We start from the raw sequence: 25,901 nt of genomic DNA, 5'->3' as shown, positions 1-25,901 counted from the left end.
TGTGTAGCCTTGGAACAATAGGTTTTATTGCCTAGGTATGAGTAAGCTATACCATCTAAGTTTAAGTACACTCTATGATGTTTTCCCAATGATAAAATCACCTAAAGATGCATTTCTTAGAATGTATACATGTTGTTAAGCTATGCATGACTGTACAGTGGATGAACAGAACCATATTAAATAACAGCACCTACAAAAATACCTGCGAGTAACCCTTAACATAATATTGAGTGTTATTTCAACTAAATGACATTAAAAAAACTTGAATAAATAAAGAACATACCTTAGTCCTGGCTGGTGTTGCTCAATAGGTTGGAGTTCATCCCATAACCAAAAGGTAGAGGGTTTGATTCCTAGTCAGGGCATATACCTAGGTTGCAGGTTTGATCCCCAACCCAGGTATGTATGACCCCTGGTCTAGCTGTGTACCAGAGGCAACTGATTGAATTTTCTCTCTCATATTGATGTTTCTATTCCTTCCTCTCTCTCTAAAAAACAATGAAAAAATGTCCTTGGTAAGGATAAAAAAAATTATTTTATAAACATACTCTATGCATGCCTAGGTATATAATGCCAATATTATAAAGATATTAGCTCCCCACATATTTATTAAAAATTCAGTGCGTTCTCAAGGGAAATAATAACAAGACTTTTAAAAATTAGGTGAGCTTATATGTTTTAAAAGTAAACGTGAACATATGAAAATTATTTAAACAAGGAATAATGGTCAATTACAGCTAGTTTGGAAGACATTTCTTATTGAAGTTCTGAATATTTATCTATATTTAATTTTCAAAAATGTCATTTTGCTAAACAAGTGTAAAAAATGAGGTAGACTTAAAGATCTCAAAATACATTGTTAAACTGAAAACCCTAAGCAAATGGTAAAGATAGATTTTCTTCTGAGGTTTTCTGCTACACTTTGAAGAACTTGAACTTCTTTTTTTTTAAAATATAGATTTATTGAGATATAATTCACAATTCACTAGTTTAAAGAGTACAATCCAATGGGGTTTTTTTTGTGTATATTCAGAGTTGCACAACTCTCAAAGCAATCTAATTTTAAAACACTTTCATCACCTCCCAAAGGAACCCTATGTCCATTAGCAGTTATTTCATCCCTACTCCTCCAGCCTTAGGCAACCCCTGATCTTCAGTGTTTAGATTTGTCTACTCTGGATATTTTATATAAATAGACTCATACTACATGTGGATTTTTTTCAGTTAGAATAATGTTTTCAAGGTTAACCCATGTTATTACAGAAAATCTATTTTATTCCTTTTCACTGTATGGTTATACAGCTTTTATTTATCCATTCATCACTTGATGGACATTTCTGTTGTTTCCACATTGAGTATTCTGAATAGTTCTGTTATGAATGTTTATTTAAGTTTTTATGTGGACATATGTTTTTCTTTCTCTTGGGTATCATAGAATTGATAGGTCATATAATAATTCTATGCTTAGCATTTTAAGGAACTTCCTAAATTGTGTTCAAAAGAGTCCTCATGCTATTTTTTACATTTCCACCAGCAATGCATAATATTTCCAACTTCACATCCTCATCAACCTTATTAATATCTACCTTTTTTACCCCAGCCATCCTTGTAAGTGTGCAGTGATATCTCATTGTGGTTTTTATTGGAATGTTGTCTATTTTGGGTAAAATCGTTTATCAAATGTGTCTTTAGCAAATATTTCTCATCATATGTGACTTCTCATTCTTTTGATATTATCTTCCACAGTCAGAAGTTTTTAATGAAAACAAGCTTATCCATTAATTCTTTCATGGACTGTGTCTTTGGTGTTGTCTTTCATGGATTGCCTCTTTTTTTTGTTGTCGTAGATTTTATCTTATGTCATCTTCTAGGAGTTTTATAGTTTTATGTTTAAATTTAGCTCTATGGTCAATTATTTGGTTCATTTTTATGAAGAATATAAGGTGTGTATCTAGATTTTTTTTCTTTTTTGCACATAGACGTCTAGTCATTCCAGCATCATTCATTGAAAAGACTGTCTTTGCTGCATTTTATTGCCTTTACTCTTTTGTCAAAGAACAATTGACCATATTTATAGGTGTCTATTTCTGGGATATATATTCTGTTGCATTTCTCTTTTATCTATATTTACTTTATGCCACATTGTTTTCATTACTATAGCTTTATATAAGTAAAGTCCCCATAGTTTCCCTCCTCCACCTTTGTTCTTCTTTTTTTGATTAAATATTTATTGTATATTTTTTCCATTACCATTTAGGCCCCTTGTACTACCCCACTCCCTCCAGCAGCCCCCACACTGTTGTCCATGTCCATGAGTCCTTTTTCCTAGTTGCTCAGTCCCTCCACCTCCAAACCTCCACCCCCTTAACTTTCATCCTGCTCTCCATCTATGAGTCTGTCCACAATTCCCTTGTTAGTTCAGTTTGTTCACTAGGTTCCAATTATTAGTGAAATCATATGGTATTTGTCTTTCTTTGACTGGCTTATTTCACTTAGCATAATGTTCTCCAGGTCCATCCATACTGTTCCAAAGGGTAAATTTTTTTTCTTTTTTATGATCTAGCAGTATTCCATTGTGTAAATGTACCATACTTGTTTGCTCCACTCATCCACTGTTGAAAACTTAGGCTGCTTCCATATCTAGATGCTTGTAAATAATACTGTAATGAATGTAGGGGTACTTATGTTCTTTAGAATTAGTGTGTTGGGTTCCTTAGGATAAATTCCCAGAAGTGGAATCACTGGGTCATAGGCAGTTCATTTTTAATTTTTTCGGGTATCTCCATACTGTTTTCCACAGTGACTGCATGAATCTCCATTCCCACCAACAGTGCAAAATGGTTCTTCTTTCTCCAGAAACACCAGATCTTGTTGTGTGTTGACTTATGATAGCTGTTCTGACAGGTGTGAAGTGATATCTCATTTGGTTTTAATTTGCATTTCTTTGATGATTAGTGACATTTCATATGCCTATTGGTCATCTGTATGTCCTCCTTGTACAAGTGTCTATTCAGGTCCTTTGCCCATTTTTAATTGGGTTGTTTGTTTTTTTAGTGTTAAGTTTTACAATTTTTTAAAATTTATTGATTTTATTTTTTAAGTATATTTTATTGGTTATGCTATAACAGTTGTCACATTTTATTCTCCCCTTTACTCCTCTCTGCTCTGCACCCTCTCTCCCACTAGCATTTCCTGCCCCCCTTCTCCCTCTTAGTTCACGTCCATGGGTCATAAATATAAGCTCTTTGGCTTCTCCATTTCCTGTACTATTCTTAGCTGTCGCACTGCACTGCCAGCTATAGGGGACATACCGCCACAAGGGAGCACCACAGAGAGTGCAGTGCTCCCTGAAACCTGAGGGAAACCGTCTGGGGCCAGCTCAGGTGGGAGCAGGGCTCTGAAACCCGCAAAGCCTGTTCCGGGGTCGTCACAGATGAGGGGGACAAACGCAAATGTACAATCACTTCTCTGTTTGCTGGGAGAGCAGATGGGGGCACTTCTCTCCTACCAGAGAAGGCTGTGGCACATCCCCCTAATGGGAAAGGCCCCGTTGCCCCTTCTTCCAAGGTTTTTATTGAAAATCTTATCAGTGGTATATAACAGGAAAGCATACGTATACTCATTACATTCGCAAGATAGGTTTCACAGAGAATAGATACCTTTAGGAAAACACGTGACAGAAAATCAGTGATTTTCATGGATCTGAGAGTGAACAAGAATTAACAATAGAGAATATCGATAAGGGGGAAGTAGACTTAAAGGTGTCTTAAAGATATAGGGTAAAAGGTGTAATAAAGCAGATGTCTTGACAAAGAAAGGGATGTAAATAGTGTGAATGTCCCTCACAGCATGAGCTGACCAGAGATTTGAGGGAGAAACAAAGCACACTCTATAGAATTTATTTTCAGACCTGATTACCCGGGATCCACCAGATCTAATTTAGGGCTGTTTTTTCCCCACATTGTTTCAAGCCTGAGCCGGGGGGGTGGTGGGAGGGAAGGAACCACCAAGAGATAAGGAGACTGCTTCTTGGCTGCAATGAGGACTCTGGCCATGTTCAAGCCAAGCCGAGGGGTATGGGGGCCTTTTCACCCCTTCTCCATATCCCCCAATTTCTCATCTGCTGCCAACGCCTGTGTTAGGTTGAAAACCTCAGTGTGAGGTCCCTTACCCATCATGGGCTAATTGACCAGCCATGGCAAAGCAGAGAGGCAGGAGCTATGCTATTGCCAGGAGGGGACAGGCCCAAGTCTCCTCAGGAGCCTGTTTCTCCAAGGCCTCCTGATTATCTCCAACCTTGGGGCCCTCCAGCATGTCAGCAGGGTTATAGCTTCTGAAAGTGGGCCGGGCATTTCCCAACACTTAGCCTCCCCCTGTCTATTTTGTACCTACCATTTATGCTTCTTATTCCCTATACCTTTTCCCTCATTCTCTCCCCTCTGCCTCTCCACTGATAACCATCCAGTGTTAGTTCTCTGTGTATTTTCCTTATTTCACTTTGTATAGCCTTCACTGTTTCCTCTGTTTTGTAACCATACTCAACCATTTCTGTAAGCATCCTGATGACCAGTGTTTTGAACTATGTGTCTGATAGATTGGCTCTCTCTTTGTTGCTTAGTTTGTTTTTTTGGGGGGAGGTAGTTTCTATCTATTCTTTCATTTGGGCCATCGTTCTTTGTCTTGGTGCACCTGTTTGTTGTAAGGGCAGAGCCTTAGGTATTCCCCAGAGCAGGGCAATTCAACATCTCTGCCTTGTGACACTATGTGGGGGAGGGGTCAGAGAGGGAACAATGCCACTTGCTTGGCTCTCAGCCGGCTTTTAGTCACTTCTCCACTACCATCAAGCAAATTAGGCCCTTCTGGAGCTGATTCCTAAGTGGGTGGGTTTGTGTACACTCTAGGACCCTGTGGGTCCTCCAACAAACACTCCTGTGAGGCTGGAAGTTTCTCCCGCCCCCACAACCTCCACAGGTTTTTACAGCCAGAGGTTTTGAGGCTTTCTCTTCCTGTGCTGGAACCCTGGGTTGCTCAGCCTGTCTCCCTCCCCTATTGTTCTTCCTTATTTATCCACATGCAAATGTGAGACCACCAGTTGCAGTATCACCCATCCTGTCCCCCAGCCGCTGCCTTGCCAAGTGTACTCACCACCCTGACTGCACATCTCTGCTCCTCCTATTGGTCCAGGTGAATGTTTCCTCTTTAACTCCTTGGTTTTCAGACTTGTATACAGTTCGATTTTCTGGCATTTCTGGTCATTTTTTGTTTTTCAATTTGTTCTTGTCCTTCTTATGATTGTGCAAGGAGGCAAAGTGTATCTACCTATGCCTCCGTCTTGGCTGGTAGTCCCTGAACCAATTGATAAGTAGTTTATAAATTTTGGATATTAACCCCTTATCAGATGTATTGGCAAATATGTCTCCCATTTTGTGGGTTGACTTTTTATTTCATTGATGATTTCCTTTGCGGTGCAAATACTAGAGCTCTAGAAACATTTTGGATAACACGAAGCATAACAATATCCACGTGATGAAAATACCAGAAGGAGAAGAGAGCAAGCACTGGATGGTAAACCTATTTGAAGAAATAAGACTGAAAACTTCCCTAATTTAGACAAAGAAAAAGGCACACAAGTCCAGAAAGCTCAGAGAGTCCCAAACAAGTTGGACCCAAAGAGGCCTATACCCAGACACATAATAATTAAAATGACAAGGCTTAAAGACAAGGAGAGAATCCTGAAAGCCACAAGAGAAAAGCAGGTGGTTACCTACATGGGAGCACCAATTAGACTTCTGATTACTCAACAAAAACATTTCAGGCCAGAAGGGAGTAATGTGAAATATTCAAGGTAATGAAAAGCAAGAACCTATAACCAAGGCCACTTTACCCAGCAAGACTATCATTTAAAATCAAAGGAGAATTAAGGAGCCTCCCTGACAAGAAATAGCTAATGGAGTTTGCTCTTCATTATTGTTTTGACTATACTGGATCTTTTGCCTCTGCATATAATATTTAAAATAATTTTGTCAATATCCCCAGAATACAGCATGCTGGGATTTTGATTGAGATGTGATTTAATCTATAGATTAAGTAAGGATAAACTGACATCTTGACAATATTGAGTCTTCCTATCCATGAACATGAAATAGCTCTTCATTTATATAATTCTTTGATTTCAATAATCAGAGCTTTATTGTTTTACCCATAGAGATCTTATATTTTTTAGACTCATTTCTAAGTTTTTTTTTTATGCCAATGTAAATGGTATTGTTTTTTACTTCAGATTCCACTTATTTTTTGTTGGTATGGGAAAGCAATGGACTTTTTGTGTACTAACATTGTATAGCATTGTATCCTGCAACCTTGCTCTAAAGACTTCTTAGTTCTATATTTTTAATGATTCTTTCAAATTTTCTATATAGGTGATTGTGTCATCTGCTAATCATTTTTTTCTTTTTTTCCCAATATTTATACCTTCCTTTTTTTTCCTATTTTATTAGCTAGGGCTCTAGTACAATGTTGGAAAAGAGTAGTGAGAGGAGACATTATTGCCTTAGTCCTAATCTTGTTGGGAAACAAGTTTCAGTTTCAATATTAAGTATGATGTCACCTGTAGGTTTTTTTGTAGATATTTATTGTCAAGTTGACCAAGTTTCCACCTATTTTTAGTTTACTGAGAGATTTTTAAAATATTTCTTTGTTTTTTTCTTTCTTTTTTTTCCTTTTAATCCTAAGCAAGATTTTTATGTTTAAACAATGGGGCTAAAAAAGTATGAATCTAAAATTTTTGGACATGACAGGATATATTAATTATGAGCCCAAAATATAGGTTCAGCACTTGATTTTTATTAAATCAAAAAATTTTTTAACATGATTAGTCTGCAATAAGATGTGCTATAAGTGTAAAATGCACACTAGATTTTTTAAATTTGTGTTTACATTTTAATTTGTTTTAATTTATAAATCATGTTTATTCCATTACAGCTGTCTCAGTTTTTACCTCCATAACCCTCCCCACCCCCTGCTCCTGCAGTCAATTCCCACTCTGTTGTCCATGTCCATGGGTCATTCATACATGTTCTTTGTCTAGTCCCTTCCCCTTCTTTCCACCATTCTCCCCTTTCCAAATCCACTCTGGTCACTTTCACTCTGCTCCATATTTCCGTGCCTGTGGTTTATTTTGTTAGTTTATTTTGCTGAATAGAGTCCACTGTTAGGTGAGATCACATGATATTTGCCTTTTATCAACTGGCTTGTTTCACTTAGCTTAATGTTCTCCAGTTCCATCCATGTTGTCACAAAAGGTAGGAGTTCCATCTCTCCCTTTCTTCTTCTTTCTTTCTTTCTTTCTTAATGCAGATTGATTTTATTTATTTTTTAAATGTCTAAGTTAATTACAAAATCTTAAAAAATGTAATACCATTATAAAGTCTCAGCAATTAAACCAACATGACACCAGCACAGAAATAATCAAGTAGATCAATGAAATATAATGAGCATTATAGAAACAAATGTATATATCTAACAGTATAATATATGATTAAGTTGGTATTTCAAATCGATGGGGAAAATAAGCCTTATTCAACAAATAAGGTGTATGGACCACTATGAATTGAAATAAAACAAATATAGAGCCCCATTTCACACATTATGCAAGAAATATTCAGGTGCATTAAAAATCAATATGTAGAATCTAAGGAGTTTTAGAAGAAAATAGAACTAATATTTTTCATGACCTGAAGTAAAATATTCAAACCCAGAAGCTATAAAGTAAATATAGTAATATACATATAAAAAAGTTAAAGGACAAGGAATAGAATAGGAAAGCATTTGTGATGCATCTAAAACACGGTTAATTGATTTTTGGGGTTTTTTTTTTTTTAGGGAAAAATTTTACAAACCTTAAATCAATAAATGGATAAAGAATACCAAAATATCATTTAAACCTTTTTTTTAAAGAAAATAATAGAAATAGGCAAGAAATATACTAAAACAGGTTTAGTTTCAACAAATAGTAAAGGAACAATTAAAATAACATGATTGTCACAATCAAATTAATGAGTATTAAAAATATTGGTAATATCAAGTCTTGGCAACTGTGAAAGGAACTGGGTATTCATAGAAACTTTTTATTCATCTTAAAGCAGTCCCTTCAGCATGTTTTGCAGTGCTGGTTTGGTGGAGGTATATTCTTTTAGCCTTCTTTTGTCTGGGAAACCTTATTTCATCTTCCATTTTAATTGAGAGCCTTGCTGGGTAGAGCAGTGTTAGTTGTAGACCTTTGCTTTTCATGACTTGGAACATTTCTTGCCATTTCCTTCTGGCTTGCAGGGTTTCTGTTGAGAAGTCAGCTGCTAACCATATCGGGGCTCCCTTATGTTACTACCTTTTTCTCCCTTGCTTGCTTTAGGATTCTCTGTTTGTCTTTGATATATGCCATTTTCATGATGATGTGTTTTGGAGTGTGCCTCATTGGGTTCCTCCTGAATGGGACACTCTGTGTTTCCTGGACTTTTTTGGCTTTTTCTCTTCTCCAATTAGGGAAGTTTTCCATCATTACTTTTACATATAGGTTCTCTATCTCTTCCTCATCTTCTTCTCCTGGTATCCCTATTATATGGATGTTATTACGTTTCAGGTTGTCCTGTATTTCCCTAAATGCCTCTTCATTCTTTTTTAGTCTTTTTTCATTTTCTTGCTCTTTCTAGGAGCTTTTTTCTACCTTGTCCTCCACCTTGGTGATTTGGTACTCAACTTCATCTAGCCTGCTTTTGATTCCTTCTTCTGTGTTCTTCAATTATGAAATTGTATTCTTCGTTTCCTCTTGTCTTTTATTGATAGTTTCTATGTCCTTTTTCATGCTGATACAGTTTACAGTAAGTTCCTCATAATTTCCCTATAGTTTTTGGTAATTCTCTCTGAGCTCACTGAGCTTCTGTATAACCATTGTTTGGAACTCAATATCTGACAATATACTTGCCTCTATTTCATTTAGTTCTCTTTCTGGGGATTCTTCCTTTCCTTTCGATTGGAGCATATTTCTTTTTCTTCCCATTATTTGTGAGACTCTTCTCTTTTGCTTCTGCTTTTTAAGTTGATCTGTCTTGATTTCCTGAGTTTGTGGTGTGAACATCTATGGTTGGCAAACACTGTTATTTTCTGAGTCTGCCTCTGATGATGTCAGATGTCATCCCTGTCTGACCTTAGGCAATCTGTTCACGACTTCCAGGAATCTACTGTTTGTCGCTGTCTCCTGCAGCTGTTAATCTATTCTCTTTGCACTCAGCAGGCCACTTTAGACAGCTCAGGGCAGGGCAGAGTCCCTCCTGGGGGGAGGGTTATTGGGTCCCCTCATGCTGCTGCCATATGGGGAGGAGTCTGCACTGGGATCCCACCGGCTACTCTCTCCATTCTTTCTCCAAAGCCTCCGTCTCCAGTCTCTCCTCAAGTGCCTCCAGACCTCTCTGTGTCCCCTTTATTCAGGCATCTACTGTCTGTGGCTGCCACTCTGTACTCAGCAGGCAACTTAGACAGCACAGGGCAGGGTGGAATCCCACCTGGAGGCAGGGCTATTGAGTCCTCTGATACTGGTACCACTCAGGGTGAGTGGTCTCTGCCTGAGCGAGATGACTGCCGGCACTTGGGGGATGAGTCAGCACCAAGATTCTGCCTGCTACTCTCTCAGTTCTTTCCCCAAAGCCTCCTTTCCCAGTCTCTCCTCAGGTGTCTCTAGGCCACTCTGCCCCCACCTTTGCTGGAGACCAAGGTAAGTGGCTGCAAATAAAAGTTTATGCGTTGGCCCTTTATACAGTTTTTTGCATCTGCCATCACCTGTCTCTGGCAGAGAGCAACCCTGCTGCTTTTTGCAGCTGGCTGTTTTCTGTGTACTTTTTGGGCTCTGGTGCTGTGGGCTGGAGATCCCTGTTTTTGGTTTAGACCCTGCCTTTCTCAGGGGGACCCAAATGGCCATTTCAATATCCTTCTGGTCCTGCCACTGGTGGGCCACCTACCTGCCTTCTCGAGTCTGTACTGAATTCCTTACCAGTTAGATTGTGCTAAAGCCAATTCTTATGTCTCCGAGGTTACAAGGCTCCTCTCTCTCTATTTTTCAGTTGTTTGTTCCAGGTGATTTCTCCACAATTTAGTTGTAATTCCATGTTGGTTCTGGGAGGAGGTCAGTGTGACTTCCACTCACTCCTCCGCCATCTGATTCTCTTCTTCATTTTTTCTTTACTGTTTACCTAAATCTTATTTAAAATTATTTTTTTATTGTTCAAATACACTTGTCTCCATTTTCCTGCCACCACTTTCCCCTTCTTCACTTTGGCTTTGTCCATGGGTCCGTTATACATGTTCTTTTATTTAACATTTTTTAAAATTTATTTTTATTGTATTTTTATTATTAATTGTTCCCCTTATACACTCCTCCTCCTCCATTCATCCCTCCCCACAACAGTCTGTTGTCAATGTCAATGAATCCTTCTTCTTTGCTTGATCCTTCTGCTCCCTTACCCCTCCAGCCCAGCATTGTCAGCCTTCTTTCTATCTATGAGTCTGTCTCTATTTTTGCCTGTTAGTTCAGTTTGTTCATTAAATTGTACATATGAGTGAAATCATATGGTATTTGTCTTTCTCTGATTGGCTTATTTCACTTAGCATAATGTTTTCCAGGTCCATCCATTATGTCACAAAGGGTAAATTTTCCTTCTTTTTTTACAGCCAAGTAATACTCCATTGTGTAAATGTACCAGACTTTTTTTATCCACTCATCTACTGATGGACACTCAGGTTGCTTTCAAATCTTGGTCCTTATAAAAATTCTGTAATGAAAGTAGGGATGCTTATATTTTTTAGAATCAGTGTTCCAGGTTTCTTCAGATAAATTCCCAGAAGATGAATCACTGGATCAAAAGGCAGCTCCATTTTTAATTTTTGAGGTTTCTCTATACTGCTTTCCAAATGGCTACACCATTCTGCATTCCCATCAACAGTACAAAAGGGTTCCCCTTTCTTGAATCGACATCCTCACCAGCACTTGTTGTATGTTTATTTATTGATGATAGCCATTCTGACAGGTGTGAGATGGTATCTCATTTTGGTTTTAACTTGCATTTCTTTGATGATTAGTGATATAGAGCATCTTTTCATATGCCTATTGGCCATCTGTATGTCCGTCCTCTTTGGAGAAGTGTCTATTCAGGTCCTTTGCCCATTTTTAAAAATTGTTTGTTTATTTGTTTGTTTTTTTGTGTTGAGTTTTTTATCTGTTAAATTCTATCTGTTAAATCTCAGTCTAGCTTCTAGGAATTTTGTTTTGAAATAGAACTCTAGAAAGTCTTCTTTTATAGTAAGAAAACTACAGTTTCATTCTCAACTCTTATAACACTTTATGTCTCTTATTTGTCTATGGTACCTCGTATTGTCATTTTTGTATTTGTTTTGATTAATTTAGTAAATTTTAAGCTTCTTGATAGTCAGTTATTTCTTAGTACCCTGACAATTAGTACAGTATTCTGAACAGAAGGAGTCTCAATAAATGCAATTTTTTTATTATGATTTACAGAATATGACATTTAAGCATATTTCAATTATTAACAGATAAAAATATAACCAAAGCAGAAGTCCATCACCCAAATATTAATTTTGGAGTTGGAAATTGAAGTAAAACATCAATTAATTAGATAATTTTTTCTACTAAAATAATTACATAATACTGATAAATATTGATTGAAAATAGTAACTCTTTTCATATATATAAACAACTACAGATATGCTGTTTTGGTTAATTAATGGCTCAGAAATTTTTAGAGAAGCACTGGCTGAAAAAGACATTACTATGAAAAGGAAGGGCCTCTTTCCTGATACTGTCCTTTCCTTCATTTCTCTCTATCATCACTTAGTACCAAAACAATAATCACCAGCCAGCTCTTCCTCACTCCTGATACCACTGTTCATAGTGAGTCCTGAGCAATTCTTTTCTATTTATAATAGAGATACTTTTAAATGTTTTTTTACAGTGAGAGTGACTATGGCCAGTAATTTATTATTGGTTGCTTCTTTATTGATGTAGGGTAAAAGAAAAGGCAATTTTAAAAAGCATACCATGGAACAGAGAATACATGTTGTATGCAGATACCCTATCATTTGAATAAAATAAATGTATTTCTCTAATAGCTAGTGATGATGAGTACTCTTTCATATATCTCTGGGCCCTCTGTATCTCCTTCTTGGAGAAGTATCTATTCAGGTCCTTTGCCCATTTTTTAGTTGGATTGTTTGTCTTCCTAGAGTGGAGTCATTTGAGTTCTTTATATATTTTGGAGATGAAATCCCTGTCTGAGGTATCATTGGCAAATATATTTTCCCATATGGTTGGCTCCCTTTTCATTTTGCTGATGTTTTCTTTAGCCATGCAGAAGCTTCTTATTTTGATGAAGTCCCATTTGTTTATTCTTTCCTTTATGTCCCTTGCTCTAGGGGACATTTTGGTGAAAATATTACTGTGTGGGATATCTTAGAGTTTCCTGCCTATGTTCTCCTCTAGAACTTTTATGGTGTTGCAACTTAATATTTAAGTCTTTTATCCTTCTTGAGTTTATTTCTGTGTATGGAGTAAGTTGGTGGTCGAACTTCAATTTTTTACATGTGCCTGTCCAATACCATTTGTTGAAGAGACTATTTTTACTCCATTTTATGCTTTTGCCCTCTTTGTTGAATATTAATTGATCATAGAGATATGGGAAAACCACAATGAGATACCACTTCACACCAGTCAAAATGGCCATCATAAATAAATCAACAAACAACAAGTGCTGGTGAGGTTTAGGAGAAAAGGGAACCCTAGTACACTGTTTGTGGGAACGCAGACTGGTGCTGCCACTGTTGAAAACAGTTTGGAATTTCTTCAAAAAGCTAAAAATGGAACTGCCTTTTGACTCAGCAATTCCACTACTGGGATTATACCCTAAGAACCCCAAAACACCATTTCAAAAGAACCTATGCACCCCAATGTTCATAGCAGCACAATTTACAATAGCCAAGTGCTAGAAGGTTACTGATGGGCAACCTAAGTGCCCATCAGTAAATGAGTGGATCCAGAAACTATGGTACATTTACACAATGGAATACTATGTAGCAGAAAGAAAGAGCTACTACCATTCCTGACAGCATGGATGGAACTGGAGAGCATTATACTAAGTTAAGTAAGCCAGGTGGTAAAAGACATATACCATATGATTTCACCTATAAGTGGAACCTAATCAACAAAACAAACAAGCAAGGAAAATATAACTAGCAACATGGAAAGAAAAAAGAAACCGACTGTAACGAGAGGGAAGGAGGGAGGGGGGAACTGGGAAAAGAAGGGGAAGGGTCAAATCAAGGAACATGTAAAAAGGACCCATGGACAAAGCCAAAGTGGGGAAGGATTGAGGAGGGGAGGTGGGGTGAATGGGGCAGGGGAAAGTGGTGGTGGGAACATGGAAACAAATATATTTGAACAAAAAAATTAAAATACCTTGCCTTATAAAATATCATAAATAAAAATATTTAAAATATAAACAAACAAATAAAATCCAACTATCTTGACATCCTATTTTGATTTGGATGTGCCATTCTAAAGCTATCTTGAATATTTAAACATATATAGTTATCTGTCTGAAAACAACTGTGCTGATCTGAGAATAAATAAGGATACTTACTAAAACATTGAAATATGTATTATCTAAAAATTTCAATTTATTAAAATGAGACAGAATATAAGCAAAAGCATAAATAGCAAGATAAGTATGTTAGATGCAGAAGTAACTACTCTTGTTTCCATTTCATACTTTTTGATTCATTATTGAAAGTCTTATGGAATCTAAACAACATAACATTTCCCTTACAAGAAACTATTATTTTTGTTATATACTATTAGAGTAATACATCATTAAATTTACTTTTTAAAATTATGAAATGTACCATCTGCATTTCTGGTCCAACGGACTTTTCTTTTAATGAACTTAATGAAAGTACAATGATTGTCTATCAGCTTTCAATAGGATATTTTTCTACATATGAATGGGATTTGCTTGTATTATAGATAAAAGGTTGAGTCTGGTATGGATTTTCATAATAATACATTTCATTGTGTACATAAATATGTGTGTATTTTAAATTCAGAAATTGTTAATTTTATTGAAACTTAAATAATTAAAATAATCTTACATAAAACTTTATACATGGAAAATGTAAAGCAATACAGATTTGATAATTTTACATATAACTTTACTGATTAGATCACAGTCAATTGTTAGGATTCAGTAAATTGTTTACAAATTCAACAAAAATATTAGGCTGCATAGACATCTTTATCCTATTAGTAAAAACACATAATTACATTATTTTTATGTTTCTTTAGTTCAATTTCTTAATTCTCATGGATGATTAGAATTTAAATCAGATTTAATAAAATTCTTTTTCTTTCTTTAGGAAAAAGCCAAAGAGAAGGAAGAAAATCTGAATCTTGCAAACCAATTCTTAAAGTAGAATACAAGACCTGTAGAAACAGGTATGCTTTTTTACTTTGGGAAACACAGGAAAATATGTAATAAACAAATACAAGAAAGGCAGATAATTTTTAATGTTTATGTTTTGTTTATTTTTCATAATTATATTACCTAGCTGAATCCTTTACATTAGCAATAATAGATTTCTATTGTTTAATAAAAATATCTATGATGATCATTATTATGAATATTACAAGTAGCAACTATTTTAATTTTTCTATTAATATTCAAATGAGTATTATACACATTAATTTTAACAATGTAGGACTTTTTGTCCAGGCACATCATAAGTAGCAATCATTTAGTGTTATCAAGCAGAGCTATTCATCTATTGGAATTGTACATGAAAGAATTACATACATAATTAAGCCTCTGTAATTCAGGTTTTACACTTTGAAATTGAAAATATTATAGTTAGTTTGCCCAGCTGGATGCCTCAGTTGATTGGAGTGTTGTCCCATGTACCAGAAGGTTATAGGTTTGATTCCAGTTGGTGCATGTGCCTGTGTTGTGGATTAGAACCAGTTGAGGCATGTATGGAAAGCAACTAATCAATGTTAAGGAAGGAAGGAAGGAAGGAAGGAAGGAAGGAAGGAAGGAAGGAAGGGGGGGGGGGAGAGGGAGGGAGGGAGGGAGGGAGGGAGGAGAAAATATAGTTAGTGTGAAAGATAAACAGTTATGTATGTTGACATAAAAATAGTACTAAATTTTAATATATAGCAAATTAAAGAAAAAATATTTATTAACATTCTAACCTGTATATATAGCAGCCATATCCTATATATCAATAATGTCCTTTTTTAATCGCAATAATTAGTGGCAATATAGTCATCCAGAATTACCGTAATTCCAAATATTGCTTAAACTTTAATTTTATTTTTCCTCTAATTTAGATAATCTTAATTTGTATTATTTATATGCTCACACTAGAATGTTTTCTTGGCATCATAGGTACATTTAATGTTTGTTTATACGTGCTATTATAAGGACTTAATAGTGTAAAATTACGGTCAGTTTGACCAGTCAGTTTATATATAGTTTTTTTAATATATATACAATTTGTATAAAACATACATATATATTTGTGTAATTTGTTTTGTATACTAAAATGAAAGAGAATACTGCCTGATTTTGAATCTGTTATTGTCTAGTAGCAGAAGTAATGCCACAAACTTGTGCTTTCTGTATTTGTGAGGTGCTTGTATAGAGGTGTGCTATGAGAGCACAGCAAAAGAACATCTAAATCATCCAAGAGGGAGTAGAGAAAACAGTGAAGAGAGAAATCAGTGAATTTCATCTTGGCCTTCCTTTTGAGATGTCTGAGATAGTACTGAAGGAATGATAGGATGATGACAGGCAAAGGGAGGAAAAGAGTGAAGGTGGAGAGAAGGTATTTCAGCAATAAAGACTTTAAGTCAAGGTAGTGTAAATTAATGGTTATGATTATTGGCTTATAGAGTAAGACATCTATATGACCTTGAAACTTTTTAAAAGATTTTATTTTTATTTATTTTTAAAGAGAGGGGATGAGAGGGAAAAAGATACAGAGATTGGTTGCCCCTCGCATGTCCACAACTGGGGACCCGGCGTCGAACCCAGGCATGTGCTCCAACCAGAAAATGAACCCAGGACCTTTCTGTTCACAGGCCAATACTCAATCTGCTGATGCCAGGGCTGATCTTGAAATTTTTAATTAACTCTTTTAAACTTTAACTTACTAATTTGTGATGTTTATGAAGATTGATGAAATTATGCATAAAGTTTGTAATGTTGTAAGTTTTAAGAATGACACATAGTGGATTTCTTAACAAAAAAATTATTATTGTCATCATCATAGACATCACATTGTTAAAATTATAAAAACTACTCCTAAATTAATGATTTGTTATAGTAATAGTAATCCAAGTTTGTGTAGAAGTAATTCTTCAGGTTTCTAATGTGAAATAATTACATACATATTATTAATCATAATTACTATTACCCCCTTTACTTTATACTTTAGTACATTGTGCCTATTATAATTACTACTGTATCATAAAAGGAGGGTATAGAGCAGAGGAGCACTGAAATTAAGTGTTCTGAAAGGTATTGCAACAGCAAAATGGGCCATAGTATAGAAATGGAAAGAAATAGCTATATTTCCACTCCATTCTAACATAAAGTAGAAACTTTGTGAAATCAAAAGTTGGGATGGCTATGACAAGAGCAGGAACTTCACAAAGAGCTGTATTACCTATATTGCACCAATAAGACCTTTTAAAGAACTGCATAGGTAGCAGATATAAGAGGTATATTTTCTGCTCAATTTTATCTAAAAGCAGCCATTCACAGACTTGGCATTGCATTTCCAGGGATGAACAATCATTCTACTCATAAATCATTGGTCCCCAATCACCAATTTGCCTACTGGCACTCTAGCCACAATGGCCTTTAGGCATGATAATTTTATCCTCTTCAAAATTAGGTATCTAGATCTCTCTACCTGCTACCACTACCATTGTCAAGTTCCTTCTGGTTAAATAGAAATTACTTCTGCTACTGTTTTAATCCTTTCCTATTACAGCCACCTACTGACAGACTTCATGTGTAGTTACTAAGTTCTCCAGGCCTCAGTATGCATATCTGTTAAGTAGGAAAAGTAACAGTAGTTCTCTCATTGGGATATCATAAGGATTAAATAATAGAATACATGTCAAGTTCTTCACACAATACCTGGAACATCATAAATACTTAACAAATGTTATCCTTTAAAAAATAATATATTATGTTACACAATTTATTCTTTTATCCTGTTGCCTTTATTGAGACAAAATGTTAATGCTTTTTCTTAATTATGTTTCATCTATTTTACAAAATAAACAGTTAAGCTGTGAAATAAGCCAGGTGGTGAAAGACAAATATCATATGACCTCATCTATAAGTGGAACCTAATGAACAAAACAAACAAGCAAGCAAAATATAACCAGAGACATTGAAATAAAGAACAAGCTGACAGTAACCAGAGGGGATTGGGGAGAGAGATAATGGGAGAAAATAGGGGAAGGGCTGTCAAGGAACATGTATAAAGGACACAAGGACAAAGCCAATGGGGGTAGATTCAAGGGTGATAGGCAGGGATGGGTGAGGCAGGGGGAATGATGGGGGGAAATTGGAGACAACTGTACTTGAACAACAATAAAAAAAAGAATAATTTACAGGGAAATAAATGAATAAATAAATAAAAGTCTATTACTACAAATTTTAAAAAAACAGTTAAATAGATTTTTTTCTTTTGGTGTAAAATTCTATGGATTTTAACACATGTATAAATTTTCAGAATCACCACCACAATAAGAACACAGCATTTCCACACTCCTAAAACCATCTCATGCTATCCCTTATAGTCAAACCCTTCCCTGACTTCTAACCCTTCTATATGCAACCACTAATCTGTTCTCCATCGCTATGCCTGGTTTTAGCTTTTTGAGATGTCATATAAAGCAGTTATTTATTATGTAACCTTATGAGACTAGCTTCTTTCACCAACATAATGTCTTTGAGATTTATCCAAGTTGTGTGCGTTGATAACTTTAAATTTTATTAATGATTTCTTATGTATTAAAACATTGTAAATTATATAGTTACTTATTTCTTTTACAATAATCTATCTGATAAATAACCCAAGATACATTTGCATTAGGTAATAAAAAAGAAAGTTTTTATGGTACAGCACTTACCAAATTATGTCCCTTTAATCACTAACTGCATTCATGGGAAAAAAAGAGTCTGTAGTCAAATAAATTTGAGAAATCTGAGAAATTCTCAGTTAAATAAAAGTAAATTGGATTTTTATGATTTATCAGAATCTTTAATATATGGTATGAATTATAAAATTTCAAAGAGGAGATGTGGTTTTCAAGTGCCACATTATTAAAAACATTTTTATTTTTATTTTTTGAAAAACACCTGTTAAGTTGTATTCCACAGTTTGAGAAACATACTAGAAATGAAAAACATGGATTTTGGAGTCTGGTTTTGAATCTTTTTCTAACCGCTCACTAGCTATCTGACCTGTAACAAGTTATTCAATCCACATTAATCCCAGACTCCTTAGCTACAAAAATGGGGCTAATAATACTTTCCCCATCAGGGTTGAGGATTACAGCGTTTTGAAGATTGCATGAAATTTACTGTACATGCACACATGGCACAGTATATGCCAATATATTACCAAGATGCATGGTAATCATTCAGTAAATTGTACCTATTTATTACTACAGGTAGTATAGGCCTTGAAGTCTGATCTCAACTTTCTTTTGGGCTTTCTGCTTAGTTGTTATTTAACCTCATTAATAAAAAGAGGACAATACGTTGGAGGATTTACTGTGATAGTTAAATATCTAATGTAATTATCTGTGAGTGATTCCCTGAGCATTTTCCTAAGTAAATAACTTTTTACTCAATCATTCAGTAGTTTACAAGAAGGTGCATATACAATTAAGTTTACATGCAGTGTTTTCTGATGCAGTCATAATGAAAACAGAAAACATTTGTTCCCTTTCAATATTAGAAAGGACATATTTTTAAATATGCATTGAAAAGAGAGAGTAATGGGACAAAAAAGAGAGTAAATTGCTCCTTATCTATATTTAGTACTAGGAGATGAGAGTAAGTGCACTTGTTTTCATGTGGAAAATAAATAGTTACGGCCTTCATTAATATTTGGAGAAGATATTAAGGTCAGTATGTATGAAAAGATGCTATGCTCACTAAGTCATGATCCCTGTTGCAAAACAAAGCAACCAACAAAGGTACAAAAACCCATACTAATTTCGTTAGAAATGATTTTTAAATCTGGATAAATCTTAATAATCTAAGTATATAGTTTATAGAAAGAACAAAAATGTTTCTTGACACCACCATTAGTAGTTTAGTGATCTATATATCAAATTATTGTGGAGAGGTTAATTCAAGTCAACTGATGCAGAACCTAAGGACAATAAAGTAGAGCATTTTTGCTTATGTAGCTTACAACTCAAATGTTTATGTCAAAATATTAACACAGAATTATGAATAAAAATTAGTACAGGCATTTTACATGTAGGTGTTGATGGCATCTTTTAAAGATTTTTTTGTTTTGTTTATAGCCAGCATAAAATTAGCAAATGTCCCATTGGTAATGTTTGGTACTATGTACAATACAAAATGGAAGAGAAGGGGAAGTCTCATAGAGTGATTCCTAGAAATAAGTAGATACTTTAGTTTAACAAATGGATGGAAGTTAATTATTTAGAAAAGTGCATATTCGTAAAGAATTTGGTACAATAAAAGTTCTAGGTCTTTTAAAAAAATTGGAGAAGAGCATTTTTAATTTGGTATTTACTTATTGAAATTATATCATCATTTCTTTTATACATATAGACTAGAGATATAGGTATTAATTTGAGAAACAAAAGTGAAAAATTATGAAGCTATTTCATAATTTTTTAATAGCTGTGATGTCTTATAGTCATGTCAATCCTATTCTATTATCTAATTGTATCTTACAATTAAAAGAGAATTAAAATATTGTTTAAGTTAATTTTACAAGTTAAATAGAACTGGCTGGCAGGAAGTAAATTTGAGGAAAAGGTCACAGTTATTTTTGGTGAACTATTTTTCACTTACACATTAGTTTTCTCCATCTTTTTATCATAACCCTTTTCCCATAGTAACTCTGTTACATAGACTTTTCATGTTACTTTCTGCCATTCTGCCTTTGCCACTGTCACATTTTATTTCATATTGAAACTTGCCTCTTTTTTCTTTTATGGAAATGGGGCTCCACATACCAACTGGTTAATATGATAAACTAACATAGCCTATATTTTCATGGTAGTTATTCAAAGTTTGGGGAACCAACCAACAGTATACGTGAAGATGTCTTTTGGAGTCAGTCAGCACCTCCACCTCCCTCCAAACTCACTGCCTTTCCCTCCCTCCTACCTCAACACCTTAAGGCAGATCCATTAATATTTTTAATGGTGAGAAAGTACATACAGAAAAAAAGGAAATGGTAGAATAGTAAGTTGTTGGGTGAGATATTTTGGGCCTGGAAAGACTTTTGTTCTCCTGTGTAATTACATTGTATAAACTCTCCACCAAGTCTGTTCCTAATTGGCTCAGTCCTGTGATATTGTGTCATCTTAAAAGACTTCACCATCTTATTAATTTTTTTCCCTATCTAGTGAACCATTTATAATATTTTCTGGTGGACTGTCCTATGACAAAGCTTGCAGAAGACCAAGTTTAACCATCATGCATGGAAAAGCAATTACAGTACTTGAAATGGATCATCCTATTGTTGAATTTCTAACTTTATGTGAAACACCCTATCCAAATGGTAAGTAACTAAAAATGAAACAATGTTGAAAAATCATTTTTGAAATAAATTCTTAACAAAATTAAGCTTAAATATTTTTAGTTTTGGCAGCTTACATCTACTGTGATACATCACTGTGAGCCACAGGTGCTGGAGCAAGTTCTGCAACTATAACTACTCGACGAACCGGAAGTAAAACAGATGTAGTTCAGCAAAGCTGAAGTTTCAGGTTCAATATCAGGTAAGTGCTTTAAACTTTGATAAGGATGGTGGAAGCTGAGCTGGGAGGGTCCTATAGGGGTCCAGGGTGAAATCACTTGGGGAAATTGAGGTCTCCTAATAGCCTCTCCTAGACCAGCTCCACCCATTCCATTCTAATGCTAATCAAAGTTAAAGCACTTACCTAATATCAGTGATCTGTAACTCTGGTGGTGCTGCATCTGTTTCACATCTGGCTTTGCATCTGATACAACTGCAGCACCTCTGATTACTCTGGGATTGCTGATGTGTGGTTAGTGATTCATTTCAGTTTTGAGAATAATTGTCAGAAGGGTCTTTGGGAGGACAGATACTTACATATTTTTATCATCCCAAATATAAAGATTGTTTGTAAGCATAAACACTATATGCAAATTGTAGAATGGAATCTAATTATAATGAAATATTTTTAACAGTGAAATGTAAACATTTAAGAGGGTGAAATATCTAAAGGGACTTATGAGTTTATGATTAAAACACCTCACTGTATATATACATTACCAGATTTTCAAGAGGGAGCATATAAGGACAGAGCACTGGACTTAGAGACTTGGACTTGGAGAATATTTGGGTTTATGATTTAGCTCTGCCATGTACTAGCTATGTGACCTTGAGTAAGTCACTTTACATTTATGAGTTTTATTTATCATTTGTAGACAGAGAATAAAAATAATGATAGCAAATGATTATTGTAAGACCAAAGTGGTTGTACTTTATAAACTATATGAATTTTATTATATATTAATATGTTTTAATTCTTTAATTTCATATTTAAAAGCTGGATTAAGTTGATAGAAGATAAGAATCAATGTGACACTTTATTTCTAGAGTTGCTGGGGACAGACTACTGACCTGTGTTGTTAATCAACAAATATTTATTAGATGCTTCTATGGCCTCACTACTGTAAGAACCTGTTGAGAATATGGATGAAGTATGAAAGTGATCTCTGATGTCAAATTATATAAAATCTAGTCAGATGAGGGAGATTAAAAGTTTAATGAGTTTAAAAAATATGGCATCTTAAGTGCTGAGCTATTTAAGTCAAGAGTTTTTAAAATGTACTAATTTAAGGCTAGTCAGATAGTTGATGACTGAAATATTCATGCAAAGCTTTGTGGAAAAGTAGGATTTAGATAGGCTTTGAAGAATGACTTCAGCTTTGAGAAAGGACATTTAGTAAAGGTTTTAGAAATTGTGAGGTTTGTTAGCTTGAGGTCAGTTTAGAGAAAAAAATTGAAAGTCTTTTGGAGGTATTTGGGAATAGGGAGGAGGTACAGAGGAATTCTGAGGAAATAAAAAAATGAAAGAATGCAGTGTTTTAGTAATATTTACCCACTAGGAGTGTGTGGGTTTAAAGAAAAGAACACTGAAATCTAAAAAACTCCAAATTCCAGCTGGGAGGCTTTTGTGCTAATGTGCTTTAAAACGGTCAAGATCTGAAACAGTACTGCCTGTAGGAATGGAAAGAGGAAAACCCACTGAATTTGGTAAAAAATTAGATTAGGAATAACATGATAGGTGAGTCTAAGATAACATTTTAAGAATAGTGACTTTATATGTAGTAATAACAGTTTTTTGAAGGAGAGAAAGATAAATCTGATTATGGGGTTGTTTAGAGAACAGAAAAAGAGAAGGAAAGGTCTTTAATGTTTATTTGTGAATATCAGAATATAGATGTTCTCTGGAGTTATGACAACCAATAATAAAGAAACAAGTAAATAAACAAACAAATAAAGAAAAAAAGGAAGAAAGAACTAATAGGGGACCAAAAGCTAAGCTTTTAAACATTCTTCCAATTGAAGAGCCTGGAGAAAGATGTGTGTACCAGCAGCAAAAACTCAAAATGTGTGTTTGCAAAGATCAGACACTATGTGTGTGTTTGTATATAAATTTCTGTATGTCAGTAGAAACATTAGGACAGTTTCTAGTAATGTTAAATAAATTATACATGTATTGAAACCAAGTCTAATCACTTCCAAGCCACATACATGTCTGTTTTTAGAGAAGTAGTAATGAAAATGGAGCTTTTTATTTGTTAGAGACTAGGAGAAATAGTTTAACTTTACTCAGTTAAATATAAATGGGCTTTACTAACTAGTTTTAGTTAAAATAATACATGAAAATGCCAGAAAAGCACCCTACAATACACAACAGTATATAATGAAAACTTTCTGCCCTTCCAGAAGCAACCACTATTATTAAATTTCTTATGCAGTCTCCCCCAAAGAAGGGGTTACAAGAAAAAGAGAAAACCAGTAATATAAAACCACAGTGTCCTCAACTGAAAAACAAAACAAACAAAAACAAACTATAAGTATTGATACAATGTTGTAAAACAACTTTAAGATATACAGAAGAAGGGGGAAAGAGCCTCATTTTAAGTACCAAATAATATGATGTCACATAGATATGCATCCAAACAATGGCATACTCTTTCTGAGTTTTGAGGTTTTTGATTTTAGTTTTTCTCTCATAGCATGTGTTCTTTGAATAGGCTCTATAGCTTCTAAGGACTGGAAGGAAGAACTGTGAAAGCCATCTGTTCTAGTTTCCCATCCAAGACTTAATACTGTGAACAAAATTACTGCTGAGTGTTTGTTGAATATACCCAATTAAATATCTCTTAAACTGGCCAGTGGAAATGGCTGGTATAATGAAAGAAGGATGGAATTTAGAGTTAGGAATTCTTGGTTAAAATTTCAGCTCTATCACCTTAACTAGCTTTGTAGACTTGTGCCAATCTTGTAGCTTTTTGGATCTCAATGTTCCCTATGAAATACAAATGCATTAATACCTGCTATAGCTACTAAGAATCAAATATCATGTAAATAAAATGTTTGTGTAAATACCTTTTCTTTAAATTAATAATAACACTTTACTTTTGGCTTTCCCTTTTTAGTCCTTTATTATACATAATAAGCAATGTCTTCCCTGACCACTACAACTAAATTAGTTCTGCCATGCCAACCATGTCATTTCTTATACCATCACTCATGTTAGTTTTTGCATAGCTCACATTACATTTTGAATTAATCGCATTTGTTTACTTGTTCATGGTTTGTATACATCCCTAGCACATGGACTTGTCATGTTATTCTCCATATTCCTTTAGTTCTTACAAAGTTTCTGGAACGCACTGAAGAAAGGAAAGGAGGAAATGAGAAAGGGAGAGTTGAATTTTAAGAACTTGAAAATTCTAAACTGTCCTTACTCTGCTTTTTTTTAGGTGTCTATCATGGGGCATATTATAGGCAATCTTTAAATACATATTAAACCCATTGAATTGAAAGTAAAATTTTTAGTATGAGAGTTGCTCCCATAGGGAGATGAATATGTATCAGATATCAGAGAAGCAGAACTACTGTTTCCTTAGTATATTTCATTGTAGACATGAAATTAAATCAAAATGTAAGGTATGGAAGAATAAAATAAATGTTTGTGAGATGGAGATGACAGACTCACTCTCCACAAATAATCTACCATCATCATCTCCTATTTTTGAGATATATTTAACTCTATGTTACGAAACTTCTTACTTTTCCTCCTTCCCTATAATGATCATAAACATTAAGTTTGAGAAATGCAACACTTTTTTAAAAAATCCTCTTGATACTTCTTTCTTTGGCTCATATTTTGGTCTTCTCAAATAATTTAAATGACATTTGTACAGCAGATAAAGGAAATGTAAGTTTGGTGACTTCATAAAATGTGAAATATGAAAACTCTTTCATTTTTTTCCTTAAATTTGTAGAATTTCAAGAACCCTATGCAGTTATAGTGCTTCTGGAGAAAGATCTCATTGTGGTTGATCTGACACAGAGCAAGTAAGTCATTCATGTTCGGAATAAAGCTAACCATTTTAGAAATCTTTTCATTAGAGTTAAAATACTGGAGAACATTATTAATAATTGACATTAGTACTAGGTTGGGCAAAAAGTCTGTTTAGTTTTTTCTGTAAAATAAAAGACTTATTTTTCATTTTCACCAATAACTATTGATTTGCATATTTTGAGTATGTCAGCTATCTCCCACTCTTGACTTCTAGTGAGTAGAGGCCAGGAGTGCTGCTAAACATCTTCCAATGCATAAGACAGCCCCACAGCAAAGAATTATTTCGCCAAAATATCAGTAGTACCAAGAAACTTTGCAGACTACTTTTGACACTTTAATCAGTCACAACACCTTTTCCATACACTGCACAAATATTTTTTTTTTTGCATTTCAGTTGTATTTTTACCTTTCTTGAAATAATAAAGCATAATATGCCAGAAATGTTGTGTGTCATCGTCCATCTTCAATATTAAAATGGCTGCACAAAAATTCACCAGTTTTTTTTATTTTTTATTTAAATGCACATTGATATGACATCTATCACAATTCAGTCTAACAAAATTGTTTCAAATGAAGTTAAAGACAAGAAAGCACTACAGAGCCATGGTATGGAAAAAAATAAACAAAATTTTTGGCCAACCTAATATTTTTAGGTGGTAAATATTCTTTATGGGGACTATTGTTTTGCTATAATTACAGATACGTAATTTGGTTCAATAATGAAAACTACACTAGAAGAGTTAACAGAACACTGAGAAAATCATAGATTTTAAAGGCAGCACCTAATGTTTATAAAACAGGACAAACAAAATGGATCACATTCCTGTTGTTTACCTAAGCAAAAGTAACTGTTACGAAAACTTGTACGATGTACTGTGGGGCCATATGCTGGTCTATTGACTGAAGGAAAATGGCACATTTTGGG

The 25,901-nt window shown here is 34.6% G+C and overlaps 1 protein-coding gene across 5 annotated transcripts in view; it reads left to right on the top strand.

The window, feature by feature from the left end:
• The window catches only part of STXBP5L (syntaxin binding protein 5L), a 402,439-nt gene that overhangs the window by 156,704 nt on the left and 219,834 nt on the right, over window positions 1–25,901 (top strand). For all 5 annotated transcript variants that reach the window (XM_054575243.1, XM_054575242.1, XM_054575241.1 and 2 more), the window contains exons 10-12: window positions 14,470–14,548; window positions 20,753–20,907; window positions 24,897–24,969. In XM_054575243.1, coding sequence (XP_054431218.1) covers window positions 14,470–14,548; window positions 20,753–20,907; window positions 24,897–24,969 — 307 coding nt within the window. The remainder of the gene's footprint in view (window positions 1–14,469; window positions 14,549–20,752; window positions 20,908–24,896; window positions 24,970–25,901) is intronic.

The sequence above is a fragment of the Pteronotus mesoamericanus genome, unplaced genomic scaffold, assembly GCF_021234165.1.
Source record: "Pteronotus mesoamericanus isolate MK-2021 breed Mesoamerican mustached bat unplaced genomic scaffold, CSHL_Meso_final contig_27, whole genome shotgun sequence".
Classification (NCBI taxonomy): Eukaryota; Metazoa; Chordata; class Mammalia; order Chiroptera; family Mormoopidae; genus Pteronotus; species Pteronotus mesoamericanus.
Note: the sequence above shows the minus strand (reverse complement) of the source record. Positions and strands in the feature narration are given on the sequence as shown.